At 49.8% G+C, this 18,099-nt stretch overlaps 1 protein-coding gene across 13 annotated transcripts; it reads right to left on the reverse strand.

Moving 5' to 3' along the window:
• Positions 1–1,698: 1,698 nt before the first annotated feature.
• On the reverse strand, positions 1,699–17,615 carry FTSJ1 (FtsJ RNA 2'-O-methyltransferase 1). Of its 13 annotated transcripts, none has more exons than XR_009560721.1 (15): positions 17,187–17,593; positions 15,601–15,759; positions 15,256–15,325; positions 15,067–15,157; positions 14,642–14,720; positions 13,169–13,221; positions 13,027–13,080; positions 12,838–12,940; positions 12,652–12,735; positions 11,851–11,954; positions 11,564–11,761; positions 11,306–11,347; positions 6,360–6,413; positions 2,377–2,529; positions 1,699–1,934 (listed from the first exon to the last, which is right to left on the reverse strand). XR_009560721.1 is itself a non-coding variant. In XM_060292457.1 (13 exons), exons 2-12 carry the CDS (start codon positions 15,719–15,721, stop codon positions 11,315–11,317), a joined length of 984 nt encoding a protein of 327 aa, XP_060148440.1. In that variant the 5' UTR covers positions 15,722–15,759; positions 17,187–17,593; the 3' UTR covers positions 9,295–9,862; positions 11,306–11,314. The 13 variants fall into 13 exon arrangements, 8 of the variants coding, with proteins under 8 accessions (XP_060148440.1, XP_030702582.1, XP_060148437.1 ...); XR_009560719.1 differs by having other exon boundaries at positions 1,699–2,213; XR_009560720.1 differs by having other exon boundaries at positions 1,699–2,213; positions 2,377–2,534.
• Between the last annotated feature and the right edge of the window lie 484 nt (positions 17,616–18,099).

An 18,099-nucleotide genomic window follows, 5' to 3' on the forward strand; every position in this document is an offset into this window, starting at 1 on the left:
TCTTTCCTGGAGTCTGGAGTTTGGTCACATCATCTCCAGGGTTCCAGAGCCCACCACTGTGCTCAACTTGGCTGAATGAAGGAAGGGGCGGTTTCCCAGCTCTAGCTTTGTCCCAAGTAACAAGGTTGGAGAAAAGCAAAACGGTCCTGAATTCCACTCCCCGGCCTCTGCCAAAACCTGGATTCCTAGAGAAAGCACACTTCTTGGTTTCTCTTACAATCCCCAGCCAGGTGTAGGTGGAAGGGGAGCAGCACACCCATCCCCCACACAGATGCCATAAGTGTGTCCCCAAGGAGACATGTGCACAGACACCAAGAGCCAAGCTCATGGGTACATCTGAACACCTGAGCACATGCCATGCATGGGCCCCTAGGGATACACGTATACACATGCCCTTACCCAGGCCCATGTCCACACATGAAACCACGCACACACATGGGCATGGGCCCCCAGAGTTGTACATGCACAGATAGTGAGGCCCAGGACTGTGGGCACACCTGCACCCACCCACCCACACACATGCACATTTATACAGGGCCCATGGGCCAATATACACCCGTGTACACACACATTTATGGGTGCCCAGGGGTACGCGTGCACAGACATCACAGTCCAGGCTCCTGGGCGCTAGTGAGTCCATACAAACACAGATGTGCTTTCATGAACCCCCTAGGGGACATGAGCACAGACAGCCAGGCCCAGGCCGATGGAAATAACTCCAGCCATGCCTACACACATGCCCAGGCCCAGGCTCTCAGGGGTACGTGCTTACTGACACCCAGGCCCAGCCCCATGTGTGCACCTGGTCAATCACACTGGCAAATGCACCGGCACCCGGGATATACAAGCACAGACACTACACACACAAGCCTGGGCCAATGGGCTCCTCTGTACCTGTGCACTTACACACAGCCACGCATGTGCACCCTAGGGTACACCCATACACACACAGACACAAACACTCAGGCTTGCGCCCATGGTAATAGGGCTTTGAACACGAAATCTCCTGCATAAGCACATCCCAGTGTGTGTACACTATTGCTATTCACAAACACCCTGATCAGGGTACAGGCCTCCGTGTCCCTGCTGGGCTCATCTGCACCCTAGCATCTCCACAGGTGCACACTTGTACTTGTGTAATGCACATACACACCTGCACCCAAACCAGCAAAGCCTGAATGCACATGCATGTACCACATATGCGTGCACATGTGAACACTGTAAATGTGCACACACAGACATAAGCACACCAGGCACGCATGCAAATAATTTCACACATGCTGGAATGCACACTGTGCACACACACGTCCATGTGGGCGTGCACACCCGATAACCCTTGGAAGCTTTCAATCACCAACTCTGCCTGGCTGGTAATTGCTTTCAGCTCCTGCGTCTGGCAGAACTTTCTTGTGAGATGCGGTCTGTGATCTATGATCCAGCCCAGCTTTCCCCAGCCCCTGCCACCTAGAGAGATTCAGACATTTGTCCCTAACCTTGGGCTGCCACCAAGCCTGAGACTACACCATTACAGCTACTCTCCCAAACCACGGCACCAGTGGCTCTAAACTGCATACGTGTTATGTGGGAGAACAGCCTGGCGTGAACCAGGTTTGGGTGGGGTTTTAGAAGGAGGCTTAGGGCGGTTCTGAAAACTCCCCAAACAATTCTTTTTTAAAAAAATTTTTATTACCCCCAACAATTCTTACTCATCTTGCAGTGTGGCTGAGGATGTCCTGTGGATACAGCCCCCAGAATCCGATCTGTGGGAGTGCTGTGGATTTCACCCTGCGTTTCTCTGGCTACACATCCCCTCTCTGAGCTTCAGAGCCCCGTTCAGCTAGACAGGGAGACTGTGCTGAATTTTCCTTCTTTCACTTGAATGCCTGCTGTCCTCAGACATGGCCAAAATGAGTCTCCTGGAGTCAGATCTGAAACTGAGAGGCAAAGTATTAGTTTGCTCAATGTATTAGGGCTGCCATAACAAAATACCACTGACTGGGTGGCTTAAACAACAGACACATTTTCTCAAAGTTCTGGAGGCTGGAAGTCCAAGATCAAGGTGCCATTCGAGTTGGTTTCTGGTGAGGCATCTCTTCCTGGTTTGCAGATGGCCACCTTCTCACTGTGTCCTCACATGGCCTTTCCTCTGTGCACGTATGCATGGAAAGAGCTCGTTGGTGTCTCTTCCTCTTCTTATAAGACTCCCTCCAGTCCTATTGGATTAGAACCAACTCCTATGACCTCATTCCTCATTTAATTATGATCTCCTTAAAGCCCCCATCTTCAAAAACAGTCACATTGAGGGCTAGGGCTTCAACACATGAATTTGTAGGGGGACACAATTCAGGTCCTAACAGTCAACAAACAAAGCGCTACCTTGAGCTGTGGCAGGATGGCTACAGCTCCTCCTTTTCCTCAGATGCGTTCCTGAGACGTGTCTGTGCAGAAACCAGATGGAGAGGAGGAGTAACAACAGGCACGATCACAGCCCATCTTGTAGACATAGAATTCCTTACTGCTTGCAAAGTACTGCACTTAAAAAAAAAGTCATATTTACTGAGGTATATTTTACATACAGTAAAATGTCTCCTTTGTAGCATACAGTTCTCCGAGGCTTGACAAACAAAACTAGTTGGTTAACTGCCACTAGTAGGAGAGAAGTTCTCTCACGTCAAAATAGTTCTTTGTGTGGCCACGCTGAAGTCAGCCCCTCCCTCCACCCCTAACTCCTCCCTGGCAACCACTGATCTGTGTGCTATGCCCACAGTTTTGCTTTTTTCCAGAATGCCATATAGGTGGAATCGGACAGTATGTAGCCTTGTTATTCAGGCTCCTTTCACTTAGCCTAGTGCATTTGAGGGTCATCTATGTTGGATGCATCAGTAGTTTGCTTTTCATTGCTGAGTAGTAAGTGAGGGTGTATCAGTTTCTTCGTTTATTTGCCAGCAGTTGAAAGACATGTGGGTTGTTTCCAGGTTGGGGTGATTGCAAACAAAGCTGTTATGGATATTTGCATATAGGTTTTTGTATAAACACAAGTTTTCATTTTTCTTGGATAAATACCTATGAGTAGGATTGCTGGGTTGTGTGGTAGGTGTATGCTTCACTTCATAAGAAACTGCCTAACTGTTTTCCAAAGTGACTTAACCATTTAACACCCCTACCAGCACCATAGGAGAGTTTCAGCCTGGCCAACACTTAGTATGGTCAGTCTTTTTAAATTTCACCATTCGAATAAGTGTATAATGATATCTCATTGTGGTTTTAACTTGCATTTCTCGAATGATTAATGATGTTGAGCGTCTTTTCACATGTTTATTTGCCATCTGTATTTCCTCTTTGGTGCAGTATCTGTTCAAATCTCTTGCCCATTTTTTAATTGGGTTGTTGGTTTTCTTATTATTGAATTGTGGGAATTCTTTATATATTCTGGATACTGGTCCTTTGTCAGATAATGTATTTTGAAAATATTTTCTCCCAGTCTGTGGCTCATCCTTTCACTTTCGCATTATACATTTATATCTATTATTTTGTTACATTTATATCTATTATTTTGTTTCATTTATACTTTCAACAAGTATTTATTAAGTGTGCCATGCACTGCTCTAGGTACTAAAAACACAGAAGAGAACACAACAGGCACAAACACCTGTCTTCAGGGACCTCCCATGCTCAGTATTATTCAATAGGCAATGGAAAACACTAAATTAACATGTTAGATATTCTACTTGTCCCCTCACCCCCGGCAATCCATTCTCCCTCCTTCCCTGTCCTGCCCTGTGTCCCAGTGTGGACTTCATCAGCCATGCTCTGCCCCACCTGGCTTCCAGCGGGGTTGGCCAATGAGAAGCCCCGGTAGGTGACTGGACAACACAAGGACAGAGAAAGCCAGGTGTTCACTGGCTGGGGCTGGGTTCCAGCTTCTCCTGGGTTTCGGGAACACTGTTCCCGTTCCTGCCCCTTCAGGCCTAGGAATGGTGGCAGCACCCCTCTGATGCCAGTCCCTGGGTAGCTCAGCAACCCTACTGGTTTACTGAACTCTCTGCACCTCTGTAATTGTCCCTTCATTCAGGTCTCTTTGAAATTCCACCTGTGTGTGCTTTGCGTCCCTCCACCCCAAATGCAGTGCCCTGGCTGACTCAACAAGTAGATATATAATATACTATTAGGATGTACTAAGTGCTATGAAGAAAAACAAAGCAGGATGCAGGGATACAGAGGTCCTATTTTGGATAGTCAGGGAAGGCTTCCTAAGGAGATGATCTTTAAGCAGAGAAAAGAAAACGAAGGGGGAAGCCATGTAACTGTGAACGATGTACATATCTTGGGACAAGTGTTCAAGCACAGGGGAAACAGCAGGCGCACAGGCCCTGAAGTGGGAATAATGCTTTGGTGTGTTTGAGGAACATCAAGGAGGCTAGTGTGGTTGGAGAGAATAGGTGAGTAGAGATGCTGGAGAGATTGGCAGGGCAAGAATTATTATACTCATCTGCCAAAGGTGGAAACCCAGGGCCCAGGGAAAGGCAAGGCTGGCCTGAGGTCCCACAGTGAGGTCATTTTCATTCAATCCCCATGACTTCTCCCCAATATATCCTGTGTTTCTGGGGAACAGGAGGAGGGCTACCATATGCCCCAGTGAGAATGTACAGCCCCCTGGGGAGGCCTGTCAAGTGGTTATGGCCCTGGCTCCTGGGGCCCCTGCCCTCCATGGCTCAGCCTGATCTCTGATCTGACTTAAGGACTCCAGTCTGTCCTCACAGCAGCCAGAGGGTCCTGTTACAATCCAAGTCAGCCCACGGCCCTCCTCTGCTCAGAGCCCTGCTCTGAGATCTCTCTCAGAAAAAAAGACAAAGTCCTCCCCGTGGCCAGAGAGGCCCTACAGAACCAGGCCCTGTAACCTCTCCGACCTCACCTCCTGCCACTCGCGCCTCGCTCACTCTGCTCCCACTCTACCTCAAGTGTGCCAGGTATGCTCCTGCCTCAGGGCCTTTGCACAGGCTTTCCCCCTTTGTCTGGATTACTCTTTCTCTAGATGTAGCCCCTCCTGGGGTCACACTGACTGGTGTATGGATCCTCCCAGGGTCACATAGCCTGGGGTGTGGCCACTCCTGGGATCAAACAGATGACAGTGTAGACATTCATGAGGTCACTAGATTTGGGCGTAAGCAATCCTGGGGTCACACTGATTGGAATGTGGACCTCCTGGGGTCACACACTCGGGTGTGGAGGCTCTAGGGCGTCACACAGCCTGGTGTGTGGTCATGCAGGATGGGGCGTGGCCACTCCTGAAGTCTCATGGGCTGGGATGTGTTCTCCTAGATTCCTACAGATTGGTGGGTGGACACTCCTGGAGTCACACGGACTATGATCTGGTACCTTCTCACACAGGTTCAACTTTGGACACCATCAGAGTCACAAACTTTGGGGTCTGGACCACAGACTGGGACAATGACATGACTGAGGACACATACACTGGGGAGCCACTGTAGTCAAAGGACTGTCGCGTGGACACTGCTAGAGTATCATAGGCAGGAGTGTCCACGCCCCAGTGTATGTAACACCAGGAGGACCCACAGTCAGCCTGTGTTTATCCAGAAGGAGACCTCTGTAGTCATGCTGCTTGCAGTGTGCCCTCTGCTGGGATCACACCAACCGCAGCAGAGATGCCTCTCAGGACAGGCAGATGGGGGTGGACAGTGGTGTGATCACACCGAATTTGGTGTGGGCATTCCTCCAGTCACACTGAATGGGTGACCAACGCCCCTGTGATCACAGACACTGGAGCATGGAGACTCCTTTGGTCACACAGATGGGGGGTATCCTCCCCTGGGTCACCCAGACTGGAGTGTAGACCCACCAGCAGTCACAGGCATGGGACTTTCATACTCCTGTGGTCACCCTCATGGGAGCACACCCTCCTGAGGTCACAGGCACTGGGTATAGACACGCTGTGCCAGGAACTGTGGGGTTTGGACAATACTGGGTCACATACACTCGAGATTGGACATTGCTTCTGTCACAGAAATTCAAGTGTGGACATTCCTGGGCCACGGAGACTGGAGCGTGGACACCTCTGTGATCACACAGTTTGAGATAATCACACTCACGGTGCCACTCAGACTGTGCTGTGGAACCTCCCAAAGTCACACAGACTAAGCCATTGCCACTTCTGGACTCTGACTGTGGGGTGGACACTCCTGGGGGGTCACAAAGGCTGGGCTGTGGACGTTTCTGTAGTCAAACATTGGGATGTGGACACAGCCAGGGTAAAACCCACCGGACCCATCTGGGGTCACAAAGACAAGGGGAGGACATGTTTATGGTCACACGCACTCAAGTGTAGACACCCCTCTGCTCACCTTGTTCGGGATGTGGACGCTTGTGGCATCATGCAGACTGGAGTTCAGCTACTCCTAGGGTGACAGGGATGACGTAGTAAATGAGCCTGTGGGGCCACAGAGACTGAGGTGGGGACACTCCTCGCTCCCACACCGAGTAGAAAGCTCTGGAGTTGCAGGCTGGGGAGTGACGCCCTGGTGGTCACAGATCCCAGAGCATAGAGACTTCATTGATCACACAGTCAAGGGTGTACCATCCTAGGGACACATGGACTGGGTGGTGGCCACTCCTGTGGTCACACAGAAAGTTGATCATCCTGGGGTCATACAGACTATTGTGTAGACCCTTCTGGAGAAACACAGGCTGACTGTGGGTCCTCCTGGGGTTACATACACTGGGGTGTGGACACTCCTGGTGTTTCAAGCGCTGAGGAATGATCACTCCTAGGGGACACTGACTGGCAGGTGGAAAGCCAACAGTGACAGACTGGGGTGTAAACAAACAATGCTTTCGTAACACAGACTAGGGGTGTGCTTCCCTCAGGACACACACTGGCATCTGGAGACTCCTGGGATCAGACAGAGGGGGTGGACATTTCTATGGTGACAGAACCTGACATATGCCACTGGTGAAGTCACCCAGACTGGGACGTGGGCACTGCCGCTGACTGACATACTTTGCAGTGGGCACCTCTGTGGTCAAACAGACTGGAGTTTTTACAACGCTGCGGTCAGAAGCTTTGGGATATGCACACTTATGGGGTCACAGACTATATTTTGAATACTCCAGGTGTCACACAGACTGGAGTGTACACCCTCCTGTGGTGACACAGACTACACTGTAGACACCCTTGGGGGGCGACAATGACTGAGGTGTGGTAACCCTGGGGGTTACAGCGACAGGGGAATGGACACCCATTGTTGTTACACAGTCTAAGCAATTGACAAACCTGCAGTCATCTGACCAGGACGTGTACACTTTTGGGGTAACACAGGCTGTGTTGCGGAAAGCCTGGGGTCACAAAGACTGGAGAATAAACAATCCTGTCATCACAGACCGGGGTGGAAACACTCCAGGAGTCACTCAGACTGAAGTACGTACCCCACTGGGGACACACGGGCTGGGACGGATGTACCTCTGGGGACAAACTGACTTTGGCGTGGAAAATTCTGGGGTCACACTGAGGGGCGTGGACACTCCTGGAGTCGCAAGACTAGGGCCACGCAGGTGGAGAGTGGGCACTCCTGAGCTCAGAGAGCAGGCCTAGGCTGGGTGGGCCTCTCCTCGGCCACACACTTGGGGGTGTGGACTCCACTGGCTTGCACAGACTGGGAATTAGACACTGCTCCCGTCAGAGAGACTTTCGGTGTATACTTTTGACGTTACACAGATGGGGGTGGACACCAGGGACACACAGCCCAAGGTGAGTATGCCCACAGGGTCCCAAAGGCTGGTGTGTTTACGCTCCTGGGAATTGAGACGTGGATACTCCTGGGATTATACAAACTGGGCTGTCCACACTCCTGGGGCGTCACTGACTCTAGTGTGGACACTGCTGAATTTACACGGTGATGGGTGTGGACACACCACCTTTTGTGTGGATACTTCTGTTTTACATTCCTGGAGTCACACAGACTGGGGTGTGGACATTCCTGTGGTCACACTGACGTGGGTGATAAGACTCCTGGGTTAACAAGCTGTGGTGTGGGCCCCCTGGGGTTAGACTCAGTATGGACACTCCCAGGGTCACAAAGTCAGGTATAGAAACACCTGGGGTCACAGACTGGGATGTCGGTAGTCCTGAGGTCAATGGCTGGTGTGTGGACAAAGAACAGTGATTTTCTAAAGATAAGCGAGTAAGCTACGGAAGCCGGGTCTGCCCATGTAGCTCGTGTTTGTCAGCTCCTGTTTGCTAAAATATAGAAATTCAGGACGGCAGTCATGGCAGACTTTCCGATATTCCTTTAAGAGAGGGGTTCTTAATGTAAAAAATTTGCTCTGGGGAGTTCCCTGGTGGCCTAGTGGTTAGGATTCTGGGCTTTCACTGCCGTGGTGTGGGTTCAACCCCTGATCAGGGAACTGAGATCCCACAAGCCATGCAGCATAGCTAAAAAAAAAATTGTTCTGGGGAACCTTTGGCATCTGATCTGATCAAGTCTGTGGACCCCTTCATAGAATATTTTTGAAAGCATGCGTGTGCATGTGCATACACACACACACACGCTCAAATACACAGGATTATGGAAACTAAATAAACAGCATGGAGGTTCCTCAAAATATTAAATAGAACTACCATATGATCCAGCATTCCCCATATCCCAAATATATACTTCTGAGTATATATACAAAGGAGATGGAATCACTGCCTCTAAGAGCTATCTGCACCCCAATGTTCACTGCAGTATTATCTACAATAGCCAAGATATGCAAACAACCTAGGGATCTGTTGACAGATGAATGAATAAAGAAAATGCAGTATATGCATATGATAGAATATTATTCAGCCATAAAAAAGGAAACCCACCATTTGTGACTACGTGGACAGACCCTGAGGTAAGTATTATGCTAAATGAAATTAGTCAGAGAAACACAAATACTGTATGATCTCACTTATATGTGGAATCTAAAAATGGGTGAAGGTGGTCAAAAGGTACAACACTTCTAGTTATAAATAAGTTCTGGGGATGTAATATACAGCATAGTGACTATACCTATCAATACTATATTGTATATTTGAAAGTTGCTAAGAGAGCAAATCTTAAAACTTCCCATCACAAGAAAAAAAACTGTAACTATGTGAGGTGATAGATGTTAATTAAACCCGTGGTAGTCATCTTGCAATATACACATGTATCAAATCATTATGTTGTACACTTTCAACTTACACATTATATCAATTATATTTCAATAAAACTAGAAAAATAGTTACCATGTTAAAATGAAACAACATTGGGATGCTATATGAACTTTTTTTATTAATACATCAAATTTTAAGATCTTATTCAAAGTAGTGACCAATGTGAACAATATTTTAAGATGCCTGCAACGACTGTAACATAACATAAAAAAGTAACTGTGATCTGTATTGGTGGAAGTTGCAGGCACTGCTTTTACTATTGTGATTTGACGCCAACATTCAGATCCGGGGGTGCAGCTAAAATTTCAGTTATATTTAGTGAAAATAAAGATGTAATATATCCCTCCATCAAATCCACACATAACCCTGACTTCTACCAAGGTTAAGAACCCCCGCTCTCAGGGTAAATTCTGGACATAATCAGGACACGGCTGGAAAGATTTAGAGAAGAGACAAGACCCCACTCAAGAATCCCCTCTGCAGTGCAGACGGACATTCCGTGATGTTTCTTTCCTCGCTGTGTTCCTGGTGGTTGCTGCAGGTTCCCACTCGGAGCTTGTATGTTCAGGACCGGTTGATGAGATATTTGAAAACAAGTTCATCAACTCAAGTTCTGGTTTTCCTGACAGCAAACAGCTTCCGAGTCCTTATCAGATTGCCAGCTAACTAAAGGTCAAAGTAAAAGGAAGTTTTAAACCAAAATATGTTTCCCCACTGTCTTCTACTATAATCATTGTTTGCTCAGCTACTAACATTTTTTTGAAGTTTTTTCCTTTACTTTCATTGTGAACCATAACACACAGAAAAATGCATAAAACATATAATGTTCATTCTTTGATGTGTAGTTCTCCACTGCGAATAAACCAGGATTTAACGATCCATACTACAGCTATTGGATATTTGGGCTGTATCTAGTCTGGGGGTACTACAAATAGTGCTGGCTAGGAACATTCTAGTACTCATTTCTTAGGAGTGGAACTGGCACACATGCAGCTTTAGCAGATAATGCCTAACAATTTTCCAGTGGCTACACCATTATATGCTGCCATGGGCGTATTCAAGAGTTCCAACTGCTGCACATCCTTCCAGACGCTTAGTATTGTCAATCTTTTTAGTTCTAGCCTGCATTTCCCTGATGAGCAGCTTTTCATGTGCTTACTGGCCATTCTCATATTTTCTTTTCCTTACTGATTTATAGCAGTTTTTTAAATATCAAGGATACTATATATAGGGATTATAAATATCTCTTCCCATTGTGATTTGCCATTTCATTTTTTTAAAGATGTCTTTTTTACTTCTTATTTTAATGGAAGACTTGGTCTGAATAACCTGCAAAGCCATTGCCAGACAGGGATGTCCTCTAATGTGGTATCCTGAGTGTGCGAAGCCCTCCAGCACTGATAGGTTTAGCCCAGACTGTTCCAGGCAAACTGGCTCCTCACTGCTCCCTCACATACCAGGCAGGGTTCCACCTCAGGGCCTTTGTATTTGCTATTTCCTCTCCCTGGAATGCTCTTCCCCTAGATAAACACACGATTCCCTCCTTCATCTTCTTCAGGTCTCTGCTCAAACATTACCTCAGTGAGACCTTCCATGATAACCTTTTCAAAAACTGCAAACTGCCACCTCCTAGAATTCTTGACCTCTTTACCCTGCTTTAAAAATTTCTTCATATCCCATATTACTTTTACATTTTGTGTGTGTGTGTGTGTGTGTGTGTGTGTGTACGTACATATATAGAGAGGTCAAGATAAATAGTTTGTGTATGTGTGGGTGGAAACTCCTGCATTTAGACTGTGTCACTGCTTATCACCTCTTTCCCAAACTAGAAGCTCTGACGGCCAGGATATTTGTCTGTGTTATTCCCTGCTCTATCTTCAAACCTAGAACAATGCCCAGCACACAGCATGTGTTCAATAAATGTTTACTGAGTACCTCAATATGTAAAATCCTTAAAGCAGTTCCTGGCACATAAGATCAGGTGTTTTAGTAAAGGTCTGCTGACTGAAATCTTACCAGCTGATGTAAAAATTTCAAAGGTGAAATTTTACTCAGTTTTTTCTTAAAGGTGCCATTTACTCAAATTCTTAGACAAAAAGGCAAATTTACCTTAACATCTTAAGGCGAACAGTTCATTTCACTGTCTTCCACCTACTCAAGAAAAAAAGAAGGGACTCAGATACTTGGCTAAGCTTTTCTGTTCACTGTACTTGGTTTTACCCATTGACTTTTATAGCTATTGGGAGGCAGGGAAGAGAAGTTTGTCCCAGAAACCATGTGATTTGGGGCAGAAGGAGGCACACGAGGAGGGGGTCACTGTGGGCACAGAGAAAGGGCATTAAGGGCTCTGGGCCCGTGTTTCCAGACCTCAGAGGCCAGCAGGGTGTGGCGCTGTGGGGCGGCCAGGGACTGGGGCAACGTGTCCACTGTGCTGATGGGGCAGTCCTGGGGGCGCATCTCCTTGGCCAGCCGCCCCTTCTTCTTCAAGGTGCAGGCCTCCTGGTATGGTGGTGAGATGGGGGGCTGCGTGGGCGGAGTATACTTGTATTCTGAGCCGTCCTCTAGCTGCAGGGACACATATCGGCAGGGGGTGGTGAGGACCTGGAAACCTAGGACAGCACCCCCCATCCACCCACTGTTGGCTGGGCGCTTACATCCAGTGGGTAACTGCGGTCCGAATCATATGCACTCAGGTCCCCACAGGTCACAAATGGTACAATGATGCGGGTGGGACCATCTAATTGGTTGAAATCTGGATCTGACAAGCAGGGAGAGATGAGGCAGGACAGGGCTGGGGTGTCTGGGAACAGTCGTGACTCAGGCTGCACCCAGGATGGGTACCGAGGCCTCCCCAACGTATCCACCAGCTACTCTTACCCTCCTTTACCAGAAATCCTTCATTTGGTTCAGATCACTTCCTCAGGGAAGCCCTCCATGATCACCTGTTCTAAAACACCCCCCCCAACCCACTTTTCTCCGACTGCACTTATGTCCACCTGCCATATACTGTCTGGACTTTGTCTCACTCAAGTGTGCCTGCCACAAGAGCCGCTCTGTGCTTTTTCCCTCTAGGGGCCAGTCTGAAGGCCCTCACAGGATGACATTCCCAAACAGGGGTGGGGTTTCCACCTGGGGCGTGACTGAGTCTTCTTAGTCTAGAATCTCCGCAGACAAGTGGAGTCTCCCTTGGGGTAGGACTCAGGATCCTCCTGTGACAGACTTTTCACCAGGTCCAAGAGTTACCACTAGGCCACTGGGTTAAAGATCCTCCTGGGACAAAATATCCATATGGGGGTGGAATTTCCAGAGGATGGGGCTGAGGATCCTTTTGGGACAGAATTCCCCTAAGGTGCAGAGTTTCCACCAGGGGGTGGGGCTGAGGGCCCTCCTGGGACATAAATTCCATTGGTGGACAGACTCTCCCCAGGGATGGGGCCCAGGGCTCTGGCTCTCACCGTAAGAGTGGTCCAGCAGGGGTTTGGTCAGGTCCGGCAGGAAGCCCTCAGGGGGGTCATAACCCTTACAGACAGCAAAGGCCTCTGTGGGGATAAGGTGGAGTGAGGGGCGACTGCCAGCACCACCCCGTGCGGATGGGTCCCTGAGATGCGCACCCCCCAGCCTGGCCCCTCCACCCCACTGACCAATGCTGGAGTTCCGGCTGCTCTTGGGCTTGGCACAGAGCACGGTGGAGAAGAAGACACGCAGCTGACTGTAGATCAGTGTCACATCCCGGCCTCGGAAGATCTGCAGGGTGGGGAGGCAGAGATGAAGGCATGAGGATGACCTTTGGAGACCCCTCTCTACCCCCTACCAGGTTCCCTGAGTCTTACCTTGGCCACAAAGCAGCCCCCTGGCTTCAAGACATGTGTAGCAATATTCAGAGCCTGTGGGCAGGACAGATGGCTAAGGCTGAGGTGGAGACAGCCAGGAGGGGGCCAAACTCCTGAGGCAGGGGCAGCCAGGGTTACTCACGGCTAGGAGGAGCTGGGCCTGCATATACTCATCAACATCATGGAGGCCGGTTACTGCATCAAGAGAACAGCATTAGGGGGCCTTCCAGTCTAGCTATGCTCCTGTTCTAACCTCCCAGAGAGGTTAGAGAGCTAAAAACGTTTCCTAGGCTCTCTTACTGCTAAGGTTCTGCATGCAAATACTACCTGCCAACTAGATGCGTACTCTGAGCTCCTAACCCTTAGGCACTCATTTTTATTCTCAAAACCACCTCAGGCGCGAATATTGTTATCATCATTTCTACCTCCAGTCCAGACTGTTCCTCTTGACTCCAGACTCAGATCAGAACGAACATCTCAGACTCAATACATCCAAAAACAAACTCCCGATCTTCCTGTCCAAACCTGCTCCTCCCATCATCTTTCCCATCTCATCTGATCCTTCCAGTTGTTCAAGCCAAAAATCTTCGAGTTACCTTTGACACACACCCACCCACCACTCTCTCCTCACACCCACATTTAAGCCATTAGCAAATCTTCTCAACTCCACCTGGATGACTGCAGCGGCCTCCCCTCCCCAGGTCTCACCCCTCACACTGCTCACAGCAGCCAGAGGGATCCTGTCACAACCCAAGTCAGGCACGGCCCTCCTCTGCTCACAACCCTCTCATGGTTTTCCCCACGCTCTCATCTCAGTGAAGAAGCCAAAGTCACCACTGTGGCCCAGAAAGATCCACACAAGGATCTGTTCTCACCTCCTACAACTCTCCTGCTCACTCACTCTGATCCAGCCACGCTGATCTTGCTATACCTCACACATGCCAAGCACCCTCCTACCTCAGGGCCTTTGCATAGGCCAATTCCTTTACCTGGATTGTTCTTCCTCCAGACGTGCCCCTGGCCCATTCCCTTGACTCCTTTAGGTTTTTGTGCTAAAGCCAATGAGGCCTTCCCAACTTTATTTAAAATTCCTACAGGTACTCCCCTCTTCCCTATCCTTTTCATTGACATCCCCATGGTACCTATCACCTTTTGACAGGCTACAAAGCTCAATCACTTGTTTCTCTTCTGTCTGCTCCCACTAGAACACCAGCTCTATAAGGTCAGAGATTAGCAGAATTTTATTCACAAATATTTTCCCAACATGTACAACAGTGCCTGACACACAACAGGTGCTCAGTAAATGTGCTGAATGGATGGATGGCTAACTAACTGAAAATAAAAAAAGAAAAAGAGTGAACACTAAGATGGAATTGGACAGTTGCAGAGAGATGAGCAATAAGAAGATGAAAGGGTGGACAAAACCCAAATGGTAGAGTACGGGGAGGGAGAAGACAGAGGCAGAGAATAGGAAACAGAGGTAGGGAGAAGTTGCTAGATATAGGAACAGCTGACAGTGGAGAGGAGAGGCAGTAAAAGAAGCCAACAGAGGCGGGACATACAGAGAAGGACACACATAGGGCCCCCGCCTGGCCTCCCAATCTCTGCTGTTTACCATCAGGAGCCCCGTCGCACACCACTAGGTCCGCGGGGCAGCCCTCAAAGTGCTGGATGATCTCCTTGGCAGTGGACAGCTATGGAAAAGAGGGAGGATGAGTGGCCCCAAAGCACCCCCTCCACAGCCCTCTAACCCCACCTGCCCTTGGCCCTGGCCCGCAGCCCCTGGGTCAGCCAAATTCTCAGGCTTTGCCTAAGACCAGGCTCCATCTCTGGGATCATTTTTTGCTGTCTCTCTGTGATGATGACAGGCTGGCTCTGTTTCTCTGCTGTTACACTCTCTTGGGTTCTCTCAGTTACTCCATCTCTGTCTGTCTTTCTCAGTCTGTTTGTCTTTCTCTTTCTCTCTTCCACTTGCCGTAGCCCACAGGTTGGGGGGCCTTTGCCCAGGATACACCCCAACACCCCAAGCCATGCTCTCACCTGGGTGATATCCCCCTGGATCTGTAACACACCTGGTAGTGGAGCCATAGCCTGAAGGTCCACGGCCACCACGTGGCCGGACCCCTGGCCCCTGTGGACAACATGGTCCATGTCAGCCCAGTTATCACTCCTGGTCCACCCTCCATCTAACCTGCCCTCCCACTCTCCCATCTGGGACTCCACACTCACCCAATCTTCTGGCTCAGCACCTGGCTCCAGCTGCCCGGGGCCGCGCACAGGTCAACTGCCCGCGTCACACCTGAGCACACACAGGAAGGTGTAGTGGTCAGCTGCACCCACCTCTCCAACCTGGGACCCTACAAAGTTCACCCCTTTCCCCTGGGGAGCACCCGTATCTATCTGCTGCCTAGATGCCCAGCTCCTTTCACATACCTGCCCATCTTCCTGCCTGGCCGCTGCCCCATAGACCCTCCAAGTCAGCCCACCTACCACAGGGAGCTCTATAGGCCTAGCCCACTTGTCTATTCCCTTCGCCCACCCCATCCCCCCGTGACCCGCCCGCCAAGTGGGGACCTTGGAAGAGTTGGAATTCCTCGTCAAGTTGTAGCAGCTTGAAGGCACTGCGGGCACGCCAGCCATTCTCCTTGGCTAGGCGGTAGTAGACATCCCGCTTATCCTTTGACGTCCGTCCCATCTCACACACTGTTTGCCCAGGGACCTGCCAACAGTAAGCTGACGCCGCCCTATATCAGTAAGTGGGCCATCACCTACCTCTGCAGGGCAGCGAGAACCACAAAAACTAAACCGGGCTCATCTGATCCATGTGACAGCTCACTCAACAGGTGGGAAGGCTGGAGCCCAGTCACTAACCCCAATGACCTCACTGAGCCTGAAGGACCCCACCACTGAGCTCTCAGGCTCCATCACTAACCCCACAGATCCCCCCCAAAGATCCCACAAACCCAACCCATATCTCATAGATGACCCATTACTGACCCTGTCCACCTCCCACTGCTGTCACTCACACACCACATATTAAACCCCACTATCAACCCTTCTCTGCCCACCTTACCCCCAATAACATCTTACTGTCTTCCCAGCTCTCCTCATTGCCCCTAGAGTCATATAGCCCTACTAGCCCCCCATTAATCCCTTGTTTTCACCCCATTGTCCTCATACTACCTCACTGCACTCCCCACCTCCTTAATCTCTCTCCCCTGAAGTGATTAGGCCCCCAATAATTCCCTTATTACTACATCTTTATCACTGCCCCCCCATTAATGCCTGGAGAATCATGGCCTATTAGTCCCCCATCGAGCTCTCAATTACTATGATTTATCAGTCCCCATTAACCTGGCCCTCCAACTGATCCTTCATAGATCACTCCACTAGCCCCTTGTAACCCTTCACTACCACACATTCATGTTAATCCCTGATAATCATACATCAGTTCCACATTCTCCCCTCACTGCCCACCTTTATCCCCACCCAACGATCACTTGATGATCACACCCAACAGCTTACTATTACCCCCTCTTTGCTCACTCTGCTCCTATTAATTCTTCAATGATCATACCATCATCACCCACTAAAATCTTTTGATTACAACACCCCTTCAGCCTCTCATTCTCTCTTCTTTGATCACTACTCCCATTAGTTCCTTGATCATGACTTTTACTGGCCTCTATTATTCCCTCCACGGTCGCACCATTATCCTTTCAATCACTATGCCCCACCACTCTTTAACCCGTTGAATATCATACCTCCATCAGTCCCTCAAGGATCACACTCCTACCTACCTCCCATTATCTTCTAGTTGCCCACTCTACCATCCCCTCATTAATTAACGAACACATCCCATTGGCCCCCTTGAACACATCGACTAAAACACGCCTTTTAGCCCTCACCGATTCCCCAATAACACTCCCACCAGACCTCTATTACACCCACGCAGCCCACCAAACCTCCACACCCACCCATTAACAGCCCTCTGGCTACACCGCCGGTCCCTCCTCCTCATTACCTGAAAGCCCAAGTCCCCAATGGGACCACAAGACCGGCTCCGCCGGTATCTGGACCTCTGCGCCCCCCCGCCCACCCCCAGACCATCCCGCATGAGTGGTCCCCTTCTCCAGACAAACCTTGGGTCTGGAGCCTACCTGGTGCCAGCTGCCCGGACTACGCAGCTGCAGCGCCGAGGGCGAACTTGCCTCCTTCCCTCACCGGCGGGACAACGCAGGCATGCCTCAACCGTCTTGGCCGGGACCCAAGTCCTCCGCGCCCCAGGGCCTACCTTAAACTTTCGGAGTGGGGAGAAGCGGAACGAAGGAGGCCGGTCCGCAAGCAGCCGGAGCCTCGGCGAGAGCGCAAACCGGTGAGAAGTCGTAGGGCTTCAGTCTGTATTCTAGTTGATCCGAATGTCTGTCGCGCATGCCTAAGGGCAACCAGAGCGTGGAAAGCCTGTCATCGTGGAACGCGGTAGCTCGCGCCAAGCGGGGACCAGACCTGAACGTACCACGTGAGTTCCGCCATCTCGCGCCGACGTAGCCGGTCGGGCGAACTGCCGTTCCCAGCATGCAACGGGCGCGAGTAAAGCGCCAAAGTCGCGCACGGCATGGCTGAAACGTCGCGAGGCACGAGAACTGACTTTGTTCTTTTGTTACAGGGCGAAAATCGACGTACTCTCCGCCCCTCCCTTCTTGTACAATAGTATTCCTTGAACCTGTGGACTACATTTCCCAAGATACAACGCGCGCGGCGGCACCTATTTATTTTTCGCACGCCGCGAAGTGCAATCACCTCTGGGGTAGCGAATTTGAGAGGAAGGAGAGTGCGTTAATTAAGTGCGCGAGCGCGCAGAAGCTGCTCGGCTGCAATTTCAAATCCCACTTCCGCTAACTGATAGCGCCTTCTGACTGTTACCGTCTCAGACCTGCGGTTTCTTCTTCTGTAAAATGGGGATGACAAGTAGTTCAGACTCCAGAGAGAGTCATTGGCAGGATTAAATAGGTGTAGTTCCGCACACTGTAATTCTGTGTTCTTCAAACACTTTTAACTCGGACCTAGAAAAAA

This window comes from Globicephala melas, chromosome X (assembly GCF_963455315.2).
Source record: "Globicephala melas chromosome X, mGloMel1.2, whole genome shotgun sequence".
Classification (NCBI taxonomy): Eukaryota; Metazoa; Chordata; class Mammalia; order Artiodactyla; family Delphinidae; genus Globicephala; species Globicephala melas.

Coding starts and splice junctions, on each gene's coding strand:
- FTSJ1 (XM_060292454.1), bottom strand. CDS start 15,721: ATGGGACGGACGTCAAAGGATAAGCGGGATGTCTACTACCGCCTAGCC. Junction 12,941..13,026: donor GGGGCTGCTTTGTGGCCAAG/GTAAGACTCAGG, acceptor CCCACCCTGCAG/ATCTTCCGAGGCCGGGATGT. Junction 12,736..12,837: donor CAGCCGGAACTCCAGCATTG/GTCAGTGGGGTG, acceptor TTATCCCCACAG/AGGCCTTTGCTGTCTGTAAG.